Source organism: Leopardus geoffroyi, chromosome C2, assembly GCF_018350155.1.
Source record: "Leopardus geoffroyi isolate Oge1 chromosome C2, O.geoffroyi_Oge1_pat1.0, whole genome shotgun sequence".
NCBI lineage: Eukaryota > Metazoa > Chordata > Mammalia > Carnivora > Felidae > Leopardus > Leopardus geoffroyi.
Genome location: NC_059333.1, coordinates 73542809 through 73565930, shown reverse-complemented (window position 1 = coordinate 73565930; position 23122 = coordinate 73542809). Strand labels below are relative to the sequence as shown.

General features: G+C 33.9%; 1 protein-coding gene and 1 non-coding gene across 14 annotated transcripts in view; both read right to left on the bottom strand.

The window, feature by feature from the left end:
• Nucleotides 1-23122, bottom strand: part of ACAP2 (ArfGAP with coiled-coil, ankyrin repeat and PH domains 2) — a 151290-nt gene that overhangs the window by 23055 nt on the left and 105113 nt on the right. For 6 of the 13 annotated variants that reach the window (XM_045502532.1, XM_045502538.1, XM_045502544.1 and 3 more), the window contains 7 exons: nt 20431-20505; nt 18885-18896; nt 13905-14017; nt 9213-9233; nt 5768-5819; nt 4375-4475; nt 3683-3788 (listed from right to left, as the gene is read on the bottom strand). In XM_045502532.1, coding sequence (XP_045358488.1) covers nt 3683-3788; nt 4375-4475; nt 5768-5819; nt 9213-9233; nt 13905-14017; nt 18885-18896; nt 20431-20505 — 480 coding nt within the window. The remainder of the gene's footprint in view (nt 1-3682; nt 3789-4374; nt 4476-5767; nt 5820-9212; nt 9234-13904; nt 14018-18884; nt 18897-20430; nt 20506-23122) is intronic. The other 7 variants (XM_045502533.1, XM_045502539.1, XM_045502537.1 and 4 more) reach the window with 3 other exon arrangements.
• On the bottom strand, nt 19530-19693 carry LOC123576321. Its single transcript, XR_006701327.1, has one exon. It is a non-coding gene; the product is annotated as a U1 spliceosomal RNA (small nuclear RNA).

Below are 23122 nucleotides of genomic sequence, written 5' to 3'. Positions count from 1 at the left end.
CAAAGAGACAAGAAATAGTAAGTGTTGGTAAGGATACGAAGAAAAAAGAATCCTTGTGCATGGTTGGTAGGAATGTAAACGGTACAGCCACTGTAGAAAACAGTATGGAAGTTCCTCAAAAAATTAAGAATAGAATACTATATGATCTAATAATCCCACTACTGGGTATTTACCCCAAAGAAAATGAAAGCACTAATTCTAAGAGATATATGCAGCTCTACATTTACCACAGCATTATTTACAACAGCCAAGATATGGAAGCAACCCATCTATCTACTGATAGATGAATGGATAAAAATATGTATACGTGTGTACACACACACACACACACACACACACACACACACACACACACACAGGAATATTATGCAGCCATAAAAAGGGATGGGATCCTTCCATTGGTAACTACATGGATGGACCTAGAGGGTATTATGCTAAGTGAAATAAGTCAGAGAAAAATACATATGATTTCATATATATGTAGAATCTAAAAAACAAAACAAATGGATAAACAAGTAAAGAAACAGACCTATAAATAGACAACAAACTGATGGTTGCCAGAAGGATGGTGGGTGAGGAATGGGCAAAATAGTAAGGGGAGTGGGAGATAAAGGCTTCCAGTTATGGAAAGAGTAAGTCACAGGGATGCAGGGTACAGCACGGGTAATACAGTCAATGGTGTGGGAATAACGCCGTACAGTGAAGATGATTAATGGATAATGGATAGAGGTACCGATTACCGTGTTCTATACCTGAAGCTAATATAACATTATGTGTCAACTATACCCAAACAACTTTGTAAAAAAAGAGTAATTACTGTAATTGGGACCGATTGTACCTACAAATTTCCATGAGTTTATGATACCCAAGAAATTAGTTATCTGTCCCCACCTAAGATAGCTAATAAACTAACCAAATGTGGTAATTAAAAGAAAAAAAAATCAAGCATTTTATTACAGTAACTAAATAATTCCAGCTGATAAATAAAAGCTGTATGTAACATAAGAATTCAAGTTAACCGATATAGATGAGATGACAGAATTAGAAAATTATAATTTTGCAATTCCTAATGAAATCACAAATTCATCTGTAAAACCATTACATGAGTGGTTGATGGGGGACTAGATCTTATGAGGCCAACATAACACAAAATAGATTTACTACACAAAGTAACAAAGACTAGGGAAAAGGGAATGTAACTTTACAGTGGAGGAGTCATATTGTCATCTCTCTAATCCAATGTGTCCACTTCATTTTCACACAGAAGACTGATCTTAGCATTAGTAATGGTTGGATAACCAAGTATTGTGTCTTTCCTTTTACAACGTGAAGTATACACATCACCTATTATGTAACTGTATCAGTGGGAATTCTATAGGAACAACTAACCTCCTCTCTTCAGCAAGTTACTGTCATGAAAAAAAAAGGCCTTGTTGTAGACTGAAAGACTTTAGGGACATAACAACCAGATGCAATGCCCAGTCATAGATAAGATCATACTTTATAAATAGGTTGCAAAAGGCATTTTTAGGACAACTGGGGACATCTGAATATAGACTGGGTAATAGAAGATATTAAGAAATTACTATTAGGTATGAAATGAAATAAGGACTGTAGTTTACTTTAGAAAGCTATTGCGTTTTTAGTTAAAAAAAAAAAAGGGGGGGGGAGACATTTGCCCACAAGAACAGGGAGAATAGAAAAGCAAATAATAGCAACAAAATTCTGAAAGCTGGAAGACAGTTGGATGAACAGTAACCGAGCAGACCAAGGCCAAATCTTACGATGGTTGTAAGAAAAATCTGAGTTCATCAATTTACATTACACGATACTCAAAGGGCTCAAGGATTTATACCAGTTAACCAGGCAAATGGGAATCAAAGAGGGAGAAATGACTGTTTAAGGAATAGTCAGATCCCAAGGTGTCTTCCCCAACTCTATGCCATTATGGAAACAAATTTAGAGGTTTCTATTTAAATTACTTCAAGCTAACATAAACACAAATGACTAGGAGTTTATTTTATTCTCTGAGGAAGTAAAACAAAGAGTCTCTAGATGGGATTTACCTGAAAGGTGAAAGGCAGAGGATTAAATGAACGTATACACACTGAATACTGAGATCCCTAGCAACTAGCTCCCAGGAACCCCTGACTCCTAGGAAGCAGACTGGTGAGTCTTTTGTGGGAAATCATACCAGCTGAAAAGATTCCAAAGATCTTAACGCTGGTTGTTCTTCAACAAATGGTCCAGACTTCAGAGAGGCTTATAGTCAACACACTCCTAACTACATTCTTAGAGCATCCAAAGGGGTTTTTAGTCCTTCACTTGTAACCAGAACAGATTACCAAATAGCCAAGAAAAACCTCTGACACAATGGTTCTCAACATTGCCTGTACATGGAAATCACTTAGGAAGGTTTTCAAAATATTGATGCCTGGATCCCAACTCCATTTAATTGTTCTGGGGTGGGACCTATGTATTGGGATTTTTAAAAATTCCGTGTGTTATCATCCTGTGCAGCCAAGTTTAAGAACCACAGCTCTAACCCTGCATCAATGAAGACAAGACAGCTTTACATGTATAAACATTCAGCAAACAAAAAGAAACTCCTGGAAAGTTAATATGTGCTGACTGAACTAAAATATTCAATGGAAGGTTTTGGAGATTAACTGAGAAAATCTCCCAGAATGTAGAGCAAAAACACACACAAAAATAAGAAAATCATAAGATCAGTCCAGAAATTCCAGAAAAAGAAAACAGGAAAATTAGAGAGGTCAGTAATACGAAAGACTTCAACAGCAATGTTGGAAACTAGAAAAACAACGCTGTTAAAATTATTAAGAAAAAATTTAATTTTTTTTTTAAATGTTGATTTATTTTTTAGAGAGAGAAAGCCAGAGTGTGAGTGGGAGAGGGGCACAGAGAGAGGGAGACACAGAATCTGAAGCAGGCTCCAGGCTCCGAGCCATCAGCACAGAGCCTGATGTGGGGCTCGAACTCACGAACCATGAGATCATGACCTGAGCCAAAGTTGGATGCTTGACTGACTCAGCCACCCAGGCGCCCCTGAATTATTATTTTCAACCTAAAAATTTCACACTCAAAGAAACTATCAAACAAATGTGAGGATAAAATAAAGACATTTTCAGATATGCATGGATTCACAAATGCCTCATTTTCAAGAAGTTACTAGAGGAATTGGTGAATTCCATTTCTCAAGACTTACTCGTGTTCTTGCTCATAAGAATCTGTAAAATCACTGGGAAGCTGAAACCAGACTATGTGGACCCAAGACTCTACATTCAGCTTATCTTCTCCAGGGAGACTTCAACCCAGAGACAGTCTGAGCTTTCGTTTTTTGACTTTTACTAATTACTATTCTTTTATTTTTTACTAATTTTTATTAATTAGAATAATAAAATATTTTGGGGAAAAATACTTATCTTAGAATACCTTATGTCAATCTAGAACACATATTCAAATATTGAATTAAACATATGTTGAAATAAACTGATAAAGTGAAGAGAAACAGAGAAATTGAAACTAGATTCTAATAGTAAAACCCCATTCACTTATAAAATTCAACCTCCATAAGAAAGAATGTTATAATCATATAATGTTGCAATGAAAATTAAAAGTTTATGGCAATGTATCATTTTGTATTGCAGTATTGTTTACTAACCTCTGATTCATCACCCTTCTCTCTATAAGCAGTAGCAATACTGGTCTGAACAGCCTTAATCCATGCCTGGCGCAGTTTTTCAGAATCTGCCTGAAGCATACAACTTCTAAAAGGAAATAACATTGTTTTCTCAGACACTAAATTAACCCCCCAAAATAATAATAAGATTTATTTCACTATTTAATAATCTTCTAACAAAAAGTAATTCCACTGAAATATTTTATTTCATTTATCTTTAGGACAGAGTATATTCATGAAGAAATCAAGGTACCAATAAAATAAACCGCCTATTAAAAAAAAATCACAAATTCCTGTACATTTAAAAAAAAAACTTTAAATTTACCAAATATAACACTAAGTTTTTCTATAGGCTAGAAATATGAAATAATTATCAAAGAAATTGATCTGACATATGACTTCAGTTCATCATCCTGACAGCTAAAAAGTTTTCATATGGCTACATCAATAATCATTATGGAATTTAAAGAAAATGATACTGGGTAGAGGTTACATAAACATCTGACTGTAATACTTGTAATCACTAATTATGAAAATTTACCTTTAAAGCACTTTGTTCCTCTTCAGCACACATAACATCGCAAGTAAAACACAAATCTTTCTCTACTCAGTAAAGTTCTTTAAGACAAACTATACAAACACAAAAGGAACTCTCATGCTTTAGAACCACTTACTTTGTTGGAGAGACTACCTCAAAGCAGAAACGTCGTTCTATGTCTTCACAGTGTTTCACTGTACATAGCCTTAGATCTTCCACTACCACGGTGGGGTTATCCTACAATAAGGAAATAAAACTCCCAGGTTTATCAACTTAGTTTTTAAACACAACTACCAGTAATAACATACTTAAAAATATACTTGGAATAAATGGGTCGTCGAATTTTAAAGATTTATATTTCATCTTATTTAAGATTAAAAATAGGAGTTATCAACAGAGATACAACTAATAAAGGTAACTCTGTCCTGTTCATAATTTTATGTGTTTCATAAAATGGCTGTACAAGGATTAAGTGAAAATATATATAAAGAGCTTAATCTAAAACTTGGTAATTAATTAATAGGTGCTCAATAAATGTTAGCATCCTATAAATTTTAATTTTCTTCCTTTTTCTTTCATATCCATTACTTTCCTGGTCCCCCCTCACATATAATAAAAGCTACTTTCCTCAAAAAAGAAGACTTTAATAGGCAAGTCTTAACTAAAAAAAAAAAAAAAAAAGCCTATATACATTCTTCTTTAAATACCTAAGAAAATGAGAAAGAATCTATCATTTTTCTAGTACTTAACAAAAATATAAACTCAAAATCAAGTTTATCAGACCAGAAGAAACCATGAACTAATGAGTTAGAACAAAGGGCTTGTGTGGAATAAGCCTGCAAGCACAAAACCGAGCAAATAAAATGTCAGATTGTGTATCTCTAGAGTAAAGTGAGTATTTAAAATGTACAGTTGTATACTTCATTCACAAAGACTCACAGGTAAAATTCAGGTCATCAATTAACTAATGGAGTTTTTTTCTTAATTAGTTTTAACATTCTCAAGTCTCATGTAATCTTAGTATGTCTTTCTGATAAACAAAAATTCCTAACCCTTAAAATAAGGTTCAAGAAAAGAAATGTATAAAAACAACATTAACAAATTTAGAGGTTTCTATTTCAATTACTACAGGCTAACATTTTAATGTCATTTTTTAACATTTCCATATTATCACCTTTGGCCCTAAGGTGATATTTATTAAAAGGCATCTTTTCCTTCGGCATCAAAATAGTACTATGGAATGGCAGTATTGCTCCTGTCATACTGCTGGTCAAAGAAACGTGAAGAAACAAAAGTAATAATCCTGGGACACAGAAACACCCATCTCAAAACTGTAAGTTAAGAATTCAGCATTCAAAACCACTCTGCTGTTAAGGAGATACTGATACTTTCCATTTTTGAGTCCTCTTACACACACCTAAACATAAGACTAATGAACGATAATTTTGCATGCAGGAGTATTTACAAGATGAACAGAGAACTAAAACTGAAGACTCACTGGGCTTTCACTTCATTAACAAAACACCTACCTTAAACTTTTTCTGGTATACCAGCTGATTGTTCTGTATTGAAAACCAGCGTCTAAATAAATAAAAATAGATTAGGTTTTCATAAACATAATTTATGTCAGTTGTTAGAAATAAAACATTTGGAAATTATGTTTTGAGAAGTACATTGTTTTGTTTTGTTTTGTTTTATATAGACTGATGTCAATGAGATAATTATGGAAAGTAAAGAACAATTTTAAATAATTTTAAAACCACAGATTAGGAAAATAAGATTACTGTATTTTGATTCATTTTATCTCAGAAATTTATATCCTGATAACAGCAGTTATCCTTTATGCTATCACGAAAAAATAATTGTTTTAAAGTAAAAATTTAGTTTGAGGTTACTCAAAAAGAACTAAAATCTTTCCCCCAAAAGAACTGCTTCTATTATAAAGTAGAAAGAAATTTATGTTGTAAATAAGACTATCCATTTGTACACAGTAAAACACTGAAATAAATGGTGCTTTGTTTTCAACCTTTCTGCAGCTAATTCAGCAAGCATTTGATTTGTTAACCAAAACAAGAAATTAAATCAATTTAGAAGTGATATCCAACAAGAGATAATCGCCAATTCACTTGACCTCACTTTAATATAAAATATTTCTAAGCAGAATAATCACAGTTATTACTAAAAATGATTCACCTATTTATACTGTTCTGCTCATTCTTATAAATTATTACACAAACAATTTACTTGCAATCTTCTTTAGAAGAAAAAGCTAAGCTATATATGGCATACTGACTAATTCTAATTTATTAAAACAGTAAAAGATCCTAAAGACTTACAAAAAAAAAAAAAAAAATCACAGCCAAAGCCATTCATAAAAGGAAGCAAAAATTCTCATCAAGCATGAAAGGTAAAACTATTTGAGTCATTGTTTTAAAATTAGTTTCAATGTGAGATGATTTCTATTGTAAACATTAGTTATTAATCTATTAGCAGATAGAGATTCTACCTTTTCATTGATACTAATGCAAAGCACTGGAAATTGTATTTAGACACATTGAGAATTTCTATTTTAAAAAATTAAGTTAATTCTCCAAAGCTGAGAAAATGATTAGATGCTTTTCTATTTTTAAGCTAGACAGTTAGGTTTTCTTTCTTGCTACTTAAAAAAGGTATCACCTTTACCATTAAAATAGAGATCTGTTAAATAAGCATCTATTTAAAACCAAGTGAGTTGCCTCTAAATGCAAATCATCAAGAGGCAGGCCAGAAAAGGAAGAACTTCCGGGTTTCTTTGCTTTGGGACACAAGGTTAGTTAGAAATGTTAAAAGGAAATACCTGTAAATAAACAACATGGTGCAGCCCTGCCATGTGGGATGACATGCAATGGAAACAGTCTGTGACAGTGACTAAAGTGTTTTGTGAGAAATCATTCGAAGTAGGGTGACCTATACTAATAATAATTCTTACAGTTTATAATATAGTGATATTATAGAATTTGATAAAAAACTAATTTTACTGCACAATGGAAAAACACCCATATAGCCACTGAAACTCTTCATGCTTCTGAGGTCTTTAAAAAAGGAATTTCTTTTCAACTGCTGTATCTTAGGATAATAACCGCTAAAAATAACAAAACAGCACATAAAAACTTTTTTGGTCAGAGACCACTTCCTCTGGTCATTAACTGTTCAGATCAGGTGTATTACTGAAACTCAGTTCCCCTGCTATCTTTTGCTGGGGGACTTGCTCACATAAGCATCTTTTTGTACACTCAGGGAAGACACTATAAATTCATCTTAATTTTGACATTTCCTAAGGAACAAAATCATAATGTACCTCACTAGAAAAAAAATTCAATTACTAAGATCTGTATGTCGTATGACACTGTCTCTCCTCCTCTGCCATTAAAAAAAAAAGACAAAAGAGCTAACTACACTAATTTACATTGATCAAAACTTTAATCAAGTAAAATGGAATATAATGTTTAATTGCTCCTATAGATTAATCCTAGTTATTATTAACATCTCTAATAAAAGGAAAAATGTGACAGTTCATAGCCAGTGAATAGAATAAAATACTTAATATTTCAAGCTCATACTATCTGTAATTTGGAGGCACCTCAAAAGACAAACTATAAAAAAGACAAACTTTAGAAAGCACTGTGCTGACACACTATATTCTACAAAATTCAAATGCGGACCACAAGGCCAAAAAACTATTTGTATACAGGAAATTTTCTTGGGGCACCTGGGTGGCTCAGTCAGTTAAGCATCTGACTCTTAATTTCAACTAAGGCTGTAATCTCACGTTTTGTGGGATTGAGCCCCATGTCAGGCTCCGTGCTGACAGCATGGAGCCTGCTTGGGATAGTCACTCTCTCTCTCTCTCAATAAATAAACAAACAAACAAAAAAACAATGAAAAAGGAAAATTTACTTGGTTCATTAAGAAAAATAATACACCACTTTATATCCATTCCAAATTGAACTAACTCAATAAAGATCTTAGACCAAAGTACTAAATTCATGAACAATTTGATATTATTGATTTTCAAATATCTATGAGAGCTTCCAGATAACAAAACAGGGGTAAAGGAAAAAATATATTAAAAAATAAATCAAGTGTCTTTTACCATGTTTGATCACTAGTCCTCAAACTGTATTTGAAACCAGGAATATAATGTAAAAGTCAAACTTCTAAATCTGTATAAGCTTTCTCACTAAAACTATAAAAATGACAGATTTATGCACATATTCATATATGTGTCAAAGGTGAATATTTAACAAAATTTAAAGCTTGAGCATGTAAGGTTACTGTCTTTCAAATGCAATCTAATTTTTCCCAAGGAAAAAGACCAAAATGTTAAATCTCTAAAAACTGACAATGGTTCCTTTCAATAAAACTAATATGAGGGGCACCTGGGTGGCTCAGTCAGTTAAGCATCTACATGATCTCATGGTTCCTGGGTTCGAGGTCCGCATTGGGCTCTGTGCTGACAGCTCAGAGCCTAGAGCCTGCTTCAGATTGTGTCTCCTTCTCTCTCTGCCCTTCCCCACTTGCATCTGTCTCTCAAAAATAAACATTAAAAATTTTTTTTTCTAACTAATATGACTATTACCAAAAAGACTAATTCCTAGTTATTGTTTAAAAATTTGAAAAGTATTTACTAGCTTATTTCCCTTAAAAAAAAAAAAAGATATGAAGGCGTTCATATTACTAATCTATTATCTTCATTGGGTATCTATAAATATATCAAATGTTCTTTTCCAGATTAAAACAAATTGAGAAGATGGTCATTGAAAGGATAATTCCACTTCTCAAATATAATGTTTATGTTTCCTTCCCAATTTAAAACATGAGACATTATATCCATTGCAAGTAATCCAACTGAAATGCAGGTTAATTATGAGCTTTCTCGTGCCAAAGAGGAAATTGGAGTAAGGCAGGAATGAGGGGAAGGAAGCCATTTGGTACCTGATATGATCGGGCTTTTTCCTGTCATGTGAAAAAATGGGGTAGGATTAAAACATAAAGGAAAGGTGGTAAAAGAATGAAAACGCAAATGTGCAAAATAAGCAAAGGACTAGCATGATATGAAAATAAAGCAAGAATTAAAGAAACAAGCTTAAGCTCATAACCTAACAAAACAGTCAAAAATATCTGTTGCATTTTGTTCTCAATTCATACATGTATGCATTTACACAGGTAATTCCAACTCTTATGACTCTGAAATGCTAACATTTCAGAAATATTCAAAAATTTTCTTCAATTATTTTGGTATAAATAGTTCTTGTAGGACTTAGTACACTTGGGCATGTCTACTATTATTTTTATGCCTCTATGGTGATAGCTATAAAATATAAATAGTACTTTTCCTCATCTTAATAAGTTGCTCCTAAAAAATTAAGGAAAATAATCACCATATATATATATATATATATTATATATATACACACATATATATAATATATATATATATATCTTCATAAACCTGAAACAAATGAAAACTTTTCATAAGGAAAATTGGATCACTAATTAAGAATTTCAAAGATTATAAAATATTATTAGCCAACTAAACCTACGTCCTACCTGTTCTCCCCCTTTTCATCAATGATAGCAGAGACTCAAAGGCCACACATGAGTATCTTTATTTTTTTAAGAGTATCTTTAATACACACATACACTTCTTATTTTGTAACAAAAAGCCAATAAAAATAAAATATGTATCTGTGCCTGCAGTATCTAGAGTACTTTAAGACACTGCATAATACATCTTATACTTTTAGTTATATTTTCTATCTCATTCAACAAAGACTGAGCATAGTTTGTAATTATTCAGCTTCTTTATTCATTTTACTAGCTTACTACTAAATAATCTTAGTATTTAATTATTTTCCTACTTCATTCATCTTTTCAGAATTTATCATAAAAAGCAACAGACATATAGGTACGAGTAATCCATCTGGCACTGATTTGAGCCTAAGGTGAAGCTGCCACATTGAGAAGATGGCCTGATATGGAAAGATAATTTTGGTACGTCTTACATGTCTTCAGAAAAATATATATTACAGACATATAAAAATCTTAGGAGACACTACAAACTAGAAACCTGAAACCAACCAGAAACAAACACAACAATTCACATAAGACATAAAACCCCTCACTGCTTACACTCTTTCAATCACATCACACAAAATATGATTTCTTCAGTTAAATTTCAAATTATAGAATGATGTTTAGATTTTATGAAGCACAAGGACAGGTTTTAAAACTACCTGGGAATTCCTAATCAAATGCATTTACCTCAGGAAGGAAGTCTTTTTTAAAAGTTGGCTTAAAGAAAAAAAATAATAAATAAACAAATAAATAAATAAAAGTTGGCTTAAAGAAAAAAAAAGTTAGCTTAAACAGATGATGGGGATTATTAAGGAGGGCACTTGTGATGAGCACTGGGTATTGTATGAAGCGTGGAATCACTAAATTGTACATCTGAAATTAATACTACACCGTATGTTAACTAACTGGAATTTAAATAAAAACTAACCTATTAACTAAATAAATAAATGTTGGCTCTGAAAATATTACATGCCTCTATTCCATGAACAATAGATGATGGCAAATTTGTCATCATATAATTAGTACCCTACAGTGACTACAAAGAAAATGTTCCCTAAAACTAATCCAGAGACAATGTAAAGAAGATACTTAAACAGTAGGTAGAAAAATCTTTATGCTTGAATAGCTGGAATCTTAGATTTTTAAAGTTAAGGCACAAATATCACAAATGCAGTCTTTTATTCCAAGTCTAATAGAATATATTAACAAGCTAGATCGAGCACTAATTTGAGAAGTAGGGCAGACTCCGAAGTCATATATAAGAGAAAGTATTTGCAAATATTTCCTGAAATTAGATTTTTTGTAAATTTCATGTAAGAAATTTAAGATATATTCCAAGCTTTTTAAATGAAAAGCATTAGAATATTCTAAATAACATTTAATAGAGTTCTTTCTTCTCTCTTTCACAGTTACTGAACTATAACCTAGAAAATATCTAAAACTTCTGTTACAAGATTTAGATTCTTATTTTTGTGAAGACTTTTATATAATGTTTATATGCTATATTCCTTAGAAGACTGCCTTTTTACTAGTATTTTCATGAAAATGATCTTTTAAAAGGCATATGAAAATGAAATAATTTGCTATCCATAATTTTTCCTAATAATGTAAATAGACTAGGAAGTTTTTTAAAAGTTTTTAAGCTATTTTTAAAATATTTGACATATTGTTTCATTAAAACACAAATTTATATGGAATTTCCATAGCAAATTTTTTTTTTTTAATGCCAGGTTTCGGGCCTCGGTCTTTCACAAACCAGCTGCGTATCAATGAGCAACCATCTCTCTGCACCTTCATTTCTTTACTAAAACTTAGGGTGTTGAAATACGATCCATGATTCTCATCAGTAATGTCATCCCACTACAATTAGATGGTAGCTCCTTTAAAAAGCAGCTTCATTTCCAAAGGCATGGTCTCTCACTTTACACGTGGAAGATAACAGGTCTACAATTCAGAATTTAATAGTTATTCCCTACTTGATTTTAGTTAGTTACATTTTATTATCTATGCCAATTAATAGAATTCATGAAACAAAAAATTAAAAACAAAAGGTCCATGCTTATGGGATGCCTGGGTGGCTCAGTCAGTTAAGCATCCAACTTGGGCTCAGGTCATGATCTCAATGGTTTGTGAGTTTGAGCCCACGTCGGGCTCTGTGCTGACAGCTCAGAGCCTGGAGCCTGCTTGGATTCTGTGTCTCCCTCTCTCTCTGCCCCTCCCCTGCTTGCTCTCTGTCTCTGTCTGTCTGTCTGTCTGTCTGTCTCTCTCTCTCTCTCAAAAATAAATAAATATTAAGATTTTTTTTTAAAAAATGAAAGGTCCATGCTTAAATCAGTATTAATTTTCTCCTATTGCCCTAAATGGCAATACAATTTTCCACTAACACTTACTGTGCTTCATTTTGAAGTCTGAGATCATTTCTCATTGGAGTAGTCCATGGAACATCATTTCATTTCTTCTTAACATAATGGTATAGGTTCTATGGATTTATTGTATTTTCACTGTGTTAAACTTTAAGTAGGTTGTTTTGAAATCTGAAGGTTAAAATTCAATTCTACCATTACCTCATGAAACAGTACTGGTTGAGAAATCTTTCTTTATTACAAAAATTTGACACACTATTTTTTACTTTAATTTCCTATTCTAGCTATGGAAATTTGTCAGGAAAAACTTAAAAGATTATTGTCTTAATTTTTACACCTTAGAAAACAGAATTTTAATTTCTTATTTTCACTTTATAATAGTTAAAAATATTATTTCTAACCAAACCACTTAGTTGGTCCTTCTCGTTCAGACATTATTTTAGAAGTTCTACATAATTCAAAATGGCTTAATATCAAATATAATCACTTTCCAGTTTATATTCATTCTCAGATAAAGAAAAATTATTTCAAATAAAACACACCCCATTCATTTAAATATCTGGCAATATCAAATGCTAGGGAAAGGCTCAACGAATCACTGACATTTGAAAATACCAGTGAATGTTTTTCCACATAACTTCATCACCAAGAAATCAAAATAAGTGGGAGCCCATTTTAATATTTTAAATATGCAAGAATAATAGTTTTCCATTTAAATTAGCAAAGATGTATACTACATTAAACTTACCGAGAAAATTCTATTATTTTGCTAATGTCCATTTTTTTTAAGAAAAGAAAATAATATTCTCTATCATCAAGTGAATTTACATCTTGTTCAAGTAGCAAATAAAATAAACACATTCAGCCAATAATATAATAGTAAATCAATTCACCAGAGCCTAATGTTACTCTCAATTATTACAAAATAGTTCTATTTTGGGGGAGTTTTTTGCAAAAAAAACAAAAACAGAAACAAAAAGGAGGCATCCTTGAATAAAAGACTAATCACTACTATTTGGAAGTATAATCCTGAGTCAACACTATCTTTTTTTATTCTTTAATGTCTGAAATTATTTTATTTTATTAGAATCATACACAGAAAAATATAATTAAATATTTAATATATTATTAACAGATATTTGCTGGATTAATATCTTTTAAAAATCAGTTTAGCAGAAAAAGAAAAGAAAGCCAAGTTTTTGGTCATTGTCAAGTTTAGAATACAGGAGCCCCGACTGCCACACACACCATACCAAGTATATGTGCTGCCAAAGTGAGTACCACACTTCACATTTAAAAACAAGCCCATTTCTTAAAAGTCCTGGTTAAAGTTATTACAAAGATCAAAAACTCAGGATCATCTGGCTTAAAAATTCATAAGCAAACACTAAATTAAAATGTATATAAACATCTTACAGAGAGGAACCCAAAGGAGAAAACAATTTGTGCTTCCTGGTTTAAACTTTGCTTAAATTTTAGATTTTAGAATTAGTGCTATCATTTTTCACTTGCTTCTTAGGGTCCCCTTTCTTAGAAGGGAGACTTATCTTTAATGGACTGGGTTCAAGAATGCTACTGTAGACTGTGAATTTAAAGAATTAGGAAAGAAAGAGTTGGCCAAATCACAGGGAAGGTCAGAAAACTGAGACTATGGAAATCAAGACTAGTTTTTGAAATATATTATTACCTGTTCCAAGTTTTGAAGGCATTGCTGGCTCGTTTGAACAGATATCCTTCCATAACAATGCCATTTGCAGCATCTACATTATATTCTAACTTAGAATCATCACTGGAGAAATCCTAAACAAAATAAAAAAGTTCATACGATTACCAAATTTATCATAGAGAAACAGCACAAATCATAGAAAAGTTCTGTATTAAGATAGTATATTAACAGTATTCATAACAAAAGAGGAGACTTAATTATTATAATGACAATGTAAAAACACAGATGATTATATAAAATACACTCTGAAAGAGAAAACAATAGAACTTGATTTACAAACACTGATTAAAGGCACAAAATAATATGCATACAAATAGACAAAAGGGACAACTAAATACTATATGTGATGTCTTGTTTAAAATGTTTTCATTTTAGAGGTGCATGGGTGGCTCAGTTGGTTGAGCATCCAACTTTGGCTCAGGTCACAATCTCATATTTCATGGGTTCAAGCCCCGCGTTGAGCTCTGTGCTGATAGCTCGGAGCCTGGAGCCTACTTAGGATTCCTGTCTCCCTCTCCCTGTGCCTGTTCCCTGTTTGTGCTCTCTCTCTCTCTCAAAAATAAATAAAAATTAAGAAAAAATAAAATGGTTTCATTTTATCCTAACATTGTATTGTGATGTGTGTAACAATTTCTTTTTAAAGTAATATAAGGGCGGGGCGCCTGGGTGGCTCAGTCGGTTAAGCGTCCGACTTCGGCTCAGGTCACGATCTCACGGTCCGTGAGTTAGAGCCCCGCGTCGGGCTCTGGGCTGATGGCTCAGAGCCTGGAGCCTGCTTCTGATTCTGTGTCTCCCTCTCTCTCTGCCCCTCCCCCATTCATGCTCTGCCCTCTGTGTCTCAAAAATAAATAAAAATGTTTAAAAAAAAATTAAAAAAAATAAATAAAGTAATATAAGGGCTCCTGGGTGGCTCAGTCAGATGGGCGTCCAACTTCTGCTTAGGTCATGATCTCACACTTTGTGAGTCTGAGCCCCACATCAGGCTCCGTGCCGACAGCCTGGAGCCTGCTTCAGATTCTGTGTCTCCCTCTCTCTCTCTGTCCCTTCCCCACTCGTGCGCTCTCCCTCTCTCAGAAACAAATAAATAGAATGAATGAATGAATGAATGAATGAATAAATAAATAAATAAATAAATGATAAAAATTAAAAAGTAATATAGATATATTTAAATTGGGACACTCAAATCTATCTCTATTCTCTAAGTATATTACTATTACGGTATTTTTTAATCTGATAGTAGTAATAACTCCACTATTAGGGAGTTCAGAAGTAGAATAAAGGCTTTTTTCCCAAAAATAAAATTTTGTTTTGCAAAGAAGACCTACAGTTTGAAGTGCTGTACAGTACAGTTTAAGTTTGAAGTGCTGAGCTCACTTTTTCATGAGGATTATGGAATCCCTCATAATCTTCTGTCATTCTACTCTTCACTTGAATGCAATTCAAACTTACAATTTTCCTCTAAGGATTCATGAAGTTTTGAAATCAGAAGTGTTATATTTAAAATATTTCCTGATGAACTTACAAAGTCATTTGTATAAAACTGCAAGACTGCTGTTATCCCGTTTTAAAACTTTAAAAAATCAGTCTCAGAACTTTCAAAATTACAGCTGGACCAATAATCAAAGTTAGAGTGCTATCCTTTTAGGGAATAGTAAACTTTCTGTCTTGAAAAAGATTCTGGCAGAAGCTAGATGACCACCTGCCAAAAATGCTAGGATGTGAGGGTCCTCCACTGGAGGGGAGGCAGAGGGAGAATTACCCAGGGGCCTTCCAAATTTAAGAGTCTACAAAGATGGAAAATGGAAATAGACTAAATTCAGGAAAACGAAATTCATTAAAAACAAAAACTCTGCTGACATCTTTCAAAATTTAACCATAAAAAGACATGATAATCTCGGATGCCTGGCTGGCTCAGTTGGTAGAGCAAGCAGCTCTTCATCTCAAGGTTGTGAGTTCAAGCCCCACAGCGGGCATGGAAGGAAGGAAGGAAGGAAGGAAGGAAGGAAGGAAGGAAGGAAGGAAGGAAGGAAAGAAGGAAGGAAAGAAGGAAGGAAAGAAGAAAGGAAAGAAGGAGGGAGGGAAGGAGGGAGGGAAGGAAGGAAGGAGGGAAGGAGGAAAGGAAGGAAAGAGGGAAGGAGGGAAGGAGGGAAGGAAGGAAGGAGGGAAGGAAGGAAGGAAGGAAGGAAGGAAGGAAGGAAGGAAGGAAGAAAGAAAGAAATTAAAAAGACATGATAATCCAAAATAATCAAATGAAACAGAATCTGGGAGCGCCTGGGTGGCTCAGTAGGTTAAGTGTCCCACTCTGGATTTCAGCTCAGGTCATGATCTCATGGTTTGTGGAACTGAGGTCTGTGTTGGGCTCTGGGCTAACAGAGCTGAGCCTGCTTGGGATTCTCTCTCTCTCTCTCTCTCTCTCTCTCTCTCTCTCTCTCTCTCTCTGCCCTCCCCTCCCACATGCAATCTTTGTCTCTAAAATAAATAAACTTAAAAAAATTGAAACAGAATCTGTAAGTGAATTGCTACACTTTCTCCTACATTGTCTTTGAAAAAAAATTTAGGAAAACTTTAATGCCCTCATTTAAAATTTATTTGAGGTGGGAGTGCCTGGGTGGCTCAGTCAGTTAAGCATCCAACTCGGTTTCGGCTCAGGTCACGATCTCACAGTTAATGGGTTCAAGCCCCACATGGGGCTCTGCGCTGTCGGTGCAGAGCCTGCTTAGGATTCTCTCTTTCTCCTTCTCTCTGCACATCCCTTGCTCACTCACTCTCTCTCAAAGTAAATAAACATTTTTTAAAATTATAAATAAATAATATTTGAGGCCATAATTTAATTAGACAAGCAGGATGTCAGCAATAGATACAACTGAGTTTGGCAACATTCTAAAGGTTTCATTTGTAATGCTGGCAGTTTTTTAATAACCTTGATGCTACTTAAAACATTAAAATATGACCTCCTTGATATATAGAGCATTATAAGTATTTTTCTAATTTTCAACTATATTTCTTGAGGTAAGTCTTCAATTTAATTACTATTAAATCAATTAATATTGTATAGTGTTAAAATGTGACAGATCGGGGCGCCTGGGTGGCGCAGTCGGTTAAACGTCCGACTTCAGCCAGGTCACGATCTCGTGGTCCGTGAGTTCGAGCCCCGCGTCGGGCTCTGGGCTGATGGCTCAGAGCCTGGAGCCTGTTTCCGATTCTGTGTCTCCCTCTCTCTCTGCCCCTCCCCCGTTCATGCTCTGTCTCTCTCTGTCCCAAAAATAAATAAACGTTGAAAAAAAAAAATTAAAAAAAAATAAATAAAATGTGACAGATCATAATTTTATAATGAAGCAACTAATAACACTGTATAAATTATATACTATAATTTAAATATATTGATGAACTGTCAAAATGGAAAGGAATACTCAAAAGCAAAAGATTAAGTGAAAATTGGAAGCCGAAGAGGTAAGCAGATCAAAGAAGCCAGATTTCACCTTAAGGGCATTTGCTTCATCAAAACTTGAAGCTTTGATGTGGGGAAGAGAAGGCAAGACCAAGATTGGCCATAAAGGGAATCTAACTGAAGCTTTTGCTTTTGAAATTGCAAGCAAGAAAGACCATTATCACTTCAACTCAAGATTATGTTAGAAGTCCTAGCCACAAGGTAATAAACAAAAAGAATCGGAAAGGAAGAAACTACCATTATTTGCAGATGACTCTGTCCACAGAACATCAAACAGAATCGAGATAAATTAGCATTTAAAGAGAGCTTAACAAGATAACTGGTTTCAAAATCAATACAGAAAAGTCAATTTTATTCTAGTATGTAACAAAAGTAAACAGTGAGAAAAGAAATTTTTAAAAGATAGCATTTACAATAACATATGCCAGATAAGTATCTAGGAATAAATTTGACAAAAGATGTACAAGAAAATATCAAACTTTACGAAGGACATTAAAGAAAACTTCACTTTTAATATTTCAAGCTCAGAGATTAGAAGACACTGTAAAATAAAGATACGAATTCTCCCCCATATTGATTCACAGACCCAATGCAATCGATCAAAATCTCCAAAGCTACTGTTAAGCAAACTGAAAGTCTGCTCTTTAAATTTGTAAAAGAATGCAAAATTTAATCAATTCACTTTTGAAACAGAGAAGATAGGAGGTTTGCTTTGTCAGATATCAAGATATGCCATTAAGCTACAACACTTAAAGGCAGCATAGTATTGCCATAATTAAGACAAAAAGGCCAATGAAAAGAATTAAGAGCTCAAAATAGAACTCACATGTATGCAAACATAATGTAAAACAGAGGATATAACAGAGTAATAGGAAAAGAACAAAATTTTTAATAACTGATTCTCGATTATCTAGCTATCAGATTGTGAATACAAGGAAACTGGATCTCTACTCACACCACACGTAAACACCCAATTACAGATGGATTTAAGGTCTAAACACAAAAGGTAAATCTATAAACACTTAGGTTATACAGGAGATATACACCAACAGACACAGGGGAAGGTGCCTGAGTTCATTAATGACTAAAGCATAAATTAAAACCACAATGAGATGTCAGTATCTACCCACCAAAATTAGCAAAAATTAAAAACTCTCACAATACCATGGGGTGGCAAGGAGCCCTGAGAACTCTCACACAGTGCTGCCTGCCAGGAATAGTAACAGCATTTTGAAAAGTGATTTAGCATTATCTACTAATGCTGAACATATATATGCCCTCTGAACCAGCAGTTCTACTCCTAGGTATAAATCCATCAGGAATATGTACAGATAACCAAAAGGCATGTACATGAATGTGCATAGAATCATTGTTTCTTTAATTGATCAATTTCAATTCTTGAAAAATCTAAATAGCTACATTAGATACACTTTTCCCTTAATTTTTAGGTGACTGAATCTTTTTCCCTTTTTTTTTTTTTTTTTTTTTTTTACCTGTAATGCAGCCTTGTGTCAGCATTTAAGGGCAGAAAAAAGCAAAAATAGCATTACTTTCTTCAAAGTAAAGCAGCAATTGACTATTATTTGAAATCAAGCAAATTAATCTTAGATTAAATAATCTATTGCTTTTGTACATCACTGAGCTATGTGCACAAGGAGAGATATTAAAAGATATGTAATATTCATTAAATAATTCCGTTTAACCAAATAGTCACAAGTTTCTACAAGTATCATGACCTCTCATTTTAATTAGACACGACTGGTTCCAATTTTTAATAATCTTTCCATGGTAATACCATTAAAACAAGTTACCCAACCCAAAGTGAGTCTAACTTTAAACAAAACACAGAGTTAGCCTTACCTGAGTATAACTGGAAGGAACTAAGTTAAACATGGTTTGGTAGAAAATCTTTCCCTTAATAAATAATGTTTCTCTTTGAATGAATATTAATAACCCATCACCAAAATATTTTCCTTACTTATATTACTGACATCACTTTAATTTTTTTCCACTGACATCTTTTATGTCAAATCTAGTTCACTGGTATTTTAAATTCTAAAGAAACCATAACAAAAGTTGATTTGACTTAATATCATAGGAACAGATTTCTTAAAGCAATGCTAGAAGGCATATTTTTTTAGGGGAACGTACAAATACAGTGTCCCTCACCACAAATTATACAGTAGAGTTTCCCACATTAGGGTAGAAATAGCAAGGGTCAGCACATCTGGAGTCAATGGAAAAGCCTTGCCCTAGAAAAACCACCTTTGTGATCATGATATCTCCCCTGCCAGGTAAGTACAGAAGGCATCTTGTCATATACCTGTATTATTAGATTCAACCTCCAATTCTCTCCTTTTATTTTCAGATTACCACACAAAAATATCACTGACTATATAAGATAAAATTATTGAGTTCCAAGTTAGTTGTATCCAAAGTTCTCCACACACAAAAATAAAAATGTGTCATATTTAAATTTTCATTTTTAAAAACATTTTTTTCAAGTATTAATTTAGCTAAGCTTAGGCATATTAACAAGAAATGCGTGTAAAATTCCAATATCACCTGAGGGAGGGCAAGTGCTGCCTTAGAGTAACTACATCTGTAAAGTCTACAATACCAAACATACATGTTGATACAAAGATGTTCTCCATCCCCACCCCACCCCCAACTCCCTCCATCCCCCACCCCACTCATTCTCACTCACAGGCTTTACAGGGATTGGTGATATCCTAACTGAAATTGTAAATATCAGTTTAAATTCTAAGGGCCATTTTTTAGTTAAGGTCCTAAGAGATTGATGTTTTTGCAAACTGGTTCAAGAGCACAGCTTTCAAATATTTTAAAAGAATAATAAAATACATGCCTGACCATCTAAAAACTTTTTACTTTTCACCAAAAAAATGAGGAATTTACCCAATTTAATTACTACAGCAACTCATAAGATTTGTTGCAACATGATAGTATCTTGCTGAAACCAATAACTGAACAGTTGTACAAAACAGGAATTCCTCTCCTTGAACTCTTCTCTTCAAGTACCTTTTGTTGAATGGTGGAATGTTTTTGCTCCATCTCTCTTTTCTCCTTTGCTGCATCTACAACCAGTCGATCCAACTATAAAGGGGGAAAGAGAGAAAATTATAGAGACTTAAAAATTAAAAAAAAAACAAAAACGTATGATCATTTTTCGAAAACATACTCTAAGTCAGTCCATTTAAATTTCTTTAAAAAAGCATTTTGGCTGCAACTTTAAAATGGAACTTCTTTCTTTTCTGGTATCAAATCCTTTTTGAGAAGGTCTATAACTCCTCCAGGAAAAACATTTCTAAGAACAGTTGTGGTGCTAAGCAAACGTGACAGGCGGCCTTGTGGAGGGCACAACAGGGATAACATGAACTCCCGGAATAAGGAAGAGGACTCTAGCTGAAGTTGCCTGCAGACCCACTCAGCAATTGCAGTAGTCAGAATCAAAGAAAGAAAGAAGACGCAGTGGTGATTTGTTTTCCCCGAACAGCAAAGAGTAGCAGCTAAGCTAGGGTGGGCCAACTCTCACAAGTTCAACAGAACACATAACTTCCAATCACTCAAAACGCTTCATGTTTTCAAGTTGGCTTCTTAATGTTATGATCAAATCTAAAAGGCTTAAAAAACAAACAAACAAAAATCTCACCAGATAAAAGAGAAAGCTAAATAATAATTTTTAAAAATAGTAATAATAATAAAATAGTAATCACTCATATGGTCAGGGCATAAAATCACCACTGTTTAACATTCTTTTTTAAAAGCCCAAAAAACTTATGAAATCATAAAATCTCATTTCCTTCTTGTTCCTCTCCATCAGAAAAGATGATTTTCCAGTATCATGACAAATGCCCTGGCTTCTTGAACTACTCTGCTGGAATAACAAACAACTGGGTCATAAAATATTATGTGAGTTTACTCTCCTAGACTGTGATGTATGTCATTTCACCTTCAAACCCCCATACCTCTAACTGATTCATGTGGGGTAAATGAAAAAATAAAAATGTAAATACCAACAGGAATAAGGAGAAAGAAGTATTAAATGTCCAAATGTTTTCATTGATATCCTTTAGAAACAAAATTGAAAAAAGCCTTTGTAAAAAAAAAAAAAAAAAAACTACTTGATTCTTTATTCACTCTCTATGATTACACATGATTTTTATTTTCCTGTCAGAGAATGATTCTGGCCACACAATTTTTTTTAATTAAAAAAAAAATACTTTTTTAAAGTTTTTCTTTAAATCCCAGTTAACATACAGTGGAATACTAGTTTCAGGTGTACAACTGGCCATAGAATCTTTTTTTTTTTTTTTTAATTTGAGAAAGGGAGAGCACACACAAGCAGGGGAGAGAGGCGGAGGGAGAGAGAATCTTTTAAAAAAAATTTTTTTTTAACGTTTTATTTATTTTTGAGACAGAGAGAGACAGAGCATGAACGGGGGAGGGGCAGAGAGAGAAGGAGACAAGAATCAGAAGCAGGCTCCAGGCTCTGAGCCATCAGCCCAGAGCCCGACGCGGGGCTCGAACTCACGGACCGCGAGATCGTGACCTGAGCTGAAGCCGGACGCTTAACTCACTGAGCCACCCAGGCGCCCCGAGAGAGAGAGAATCTTAAACAGGCTCCACGCTCTGCACAAAGCCCAATATGGGCCTCAATCCCACGACCGTGGGGTCATGACTTGAGCCGAAATCAAGAGTTGGACACTCGACTGACTGAGCCACTCAGACGCCCCCATACAATCTTAATTATCACTGAATATTAATAAAAAACAAAAGAAAACACACTGAAACGGAACTATCACTACTATACATATTTGATTTAGACGGCAACTATACTACTGCACTTGAACATCTAATGCATACACGCCTTGGTGACATGTAACATTGATTCGACGCGTAAGGCTGGTACATGTTGCACTAGTCAAATGCCCTCAACGTTTTCTTATACTGAATGAATAAAATAACCATTATACCATGGTTTTATAGACTTTAATTGATGGCATATAATATTATTCATTCATTCAGACTGAAGTGAGGTACAAAGTAGACCCTAAGATTCAACTAATACTTGTAAACTTGTGTGAGTGTAACTTCCACAATAGTACTGCAATGCAAGTGATGGTTTTCTGCCTGTCGGACTGGCAGTTAACGCCTCTGCTACAACCCACCCCACTGCTATTACAGCAGAAAGGGGAAAAATTCACCTCTCTCTGTTGGAGGAGAAATATAAAGGAAAAAAAAATCTTTTCACATGGTGGAGGGTTGGAGGAAGTACGAGCTGAGGAGATGTGAAGACTGACAGTCCTGTCTCCTACGTGCTCAGACTGTATCAGGAAGAGAGAGTTTGGAGCACAGCAGGTGTGTCCCATGCTTCTATTAGTGATGGACATTAGAAGTTTCACAGGTGCCTATTACTAGCCAGGTGCCCCCAATCCTGTGTCTGGAATCCCTTCTACTCCTACCACATCAGATATCATCACTTCTCTTTCTACTTTTCAACTTCTTCCATTTCCATCTGCTTGTATATAGGTGGAAATCCTACTACCTTAAAATAAAACCTTCCTCCAACTTACAGTCCCCTCTAGCTACTACCTTCTCCCTCCTTTTCCTTCACAACACAACTTCTGGAAAAATATTCCCTGTTCTTCACTTGTCCATTTCATATTCATAACTACTACCCACTGTAGTTTAGTTCTGCCACTCAGACCCT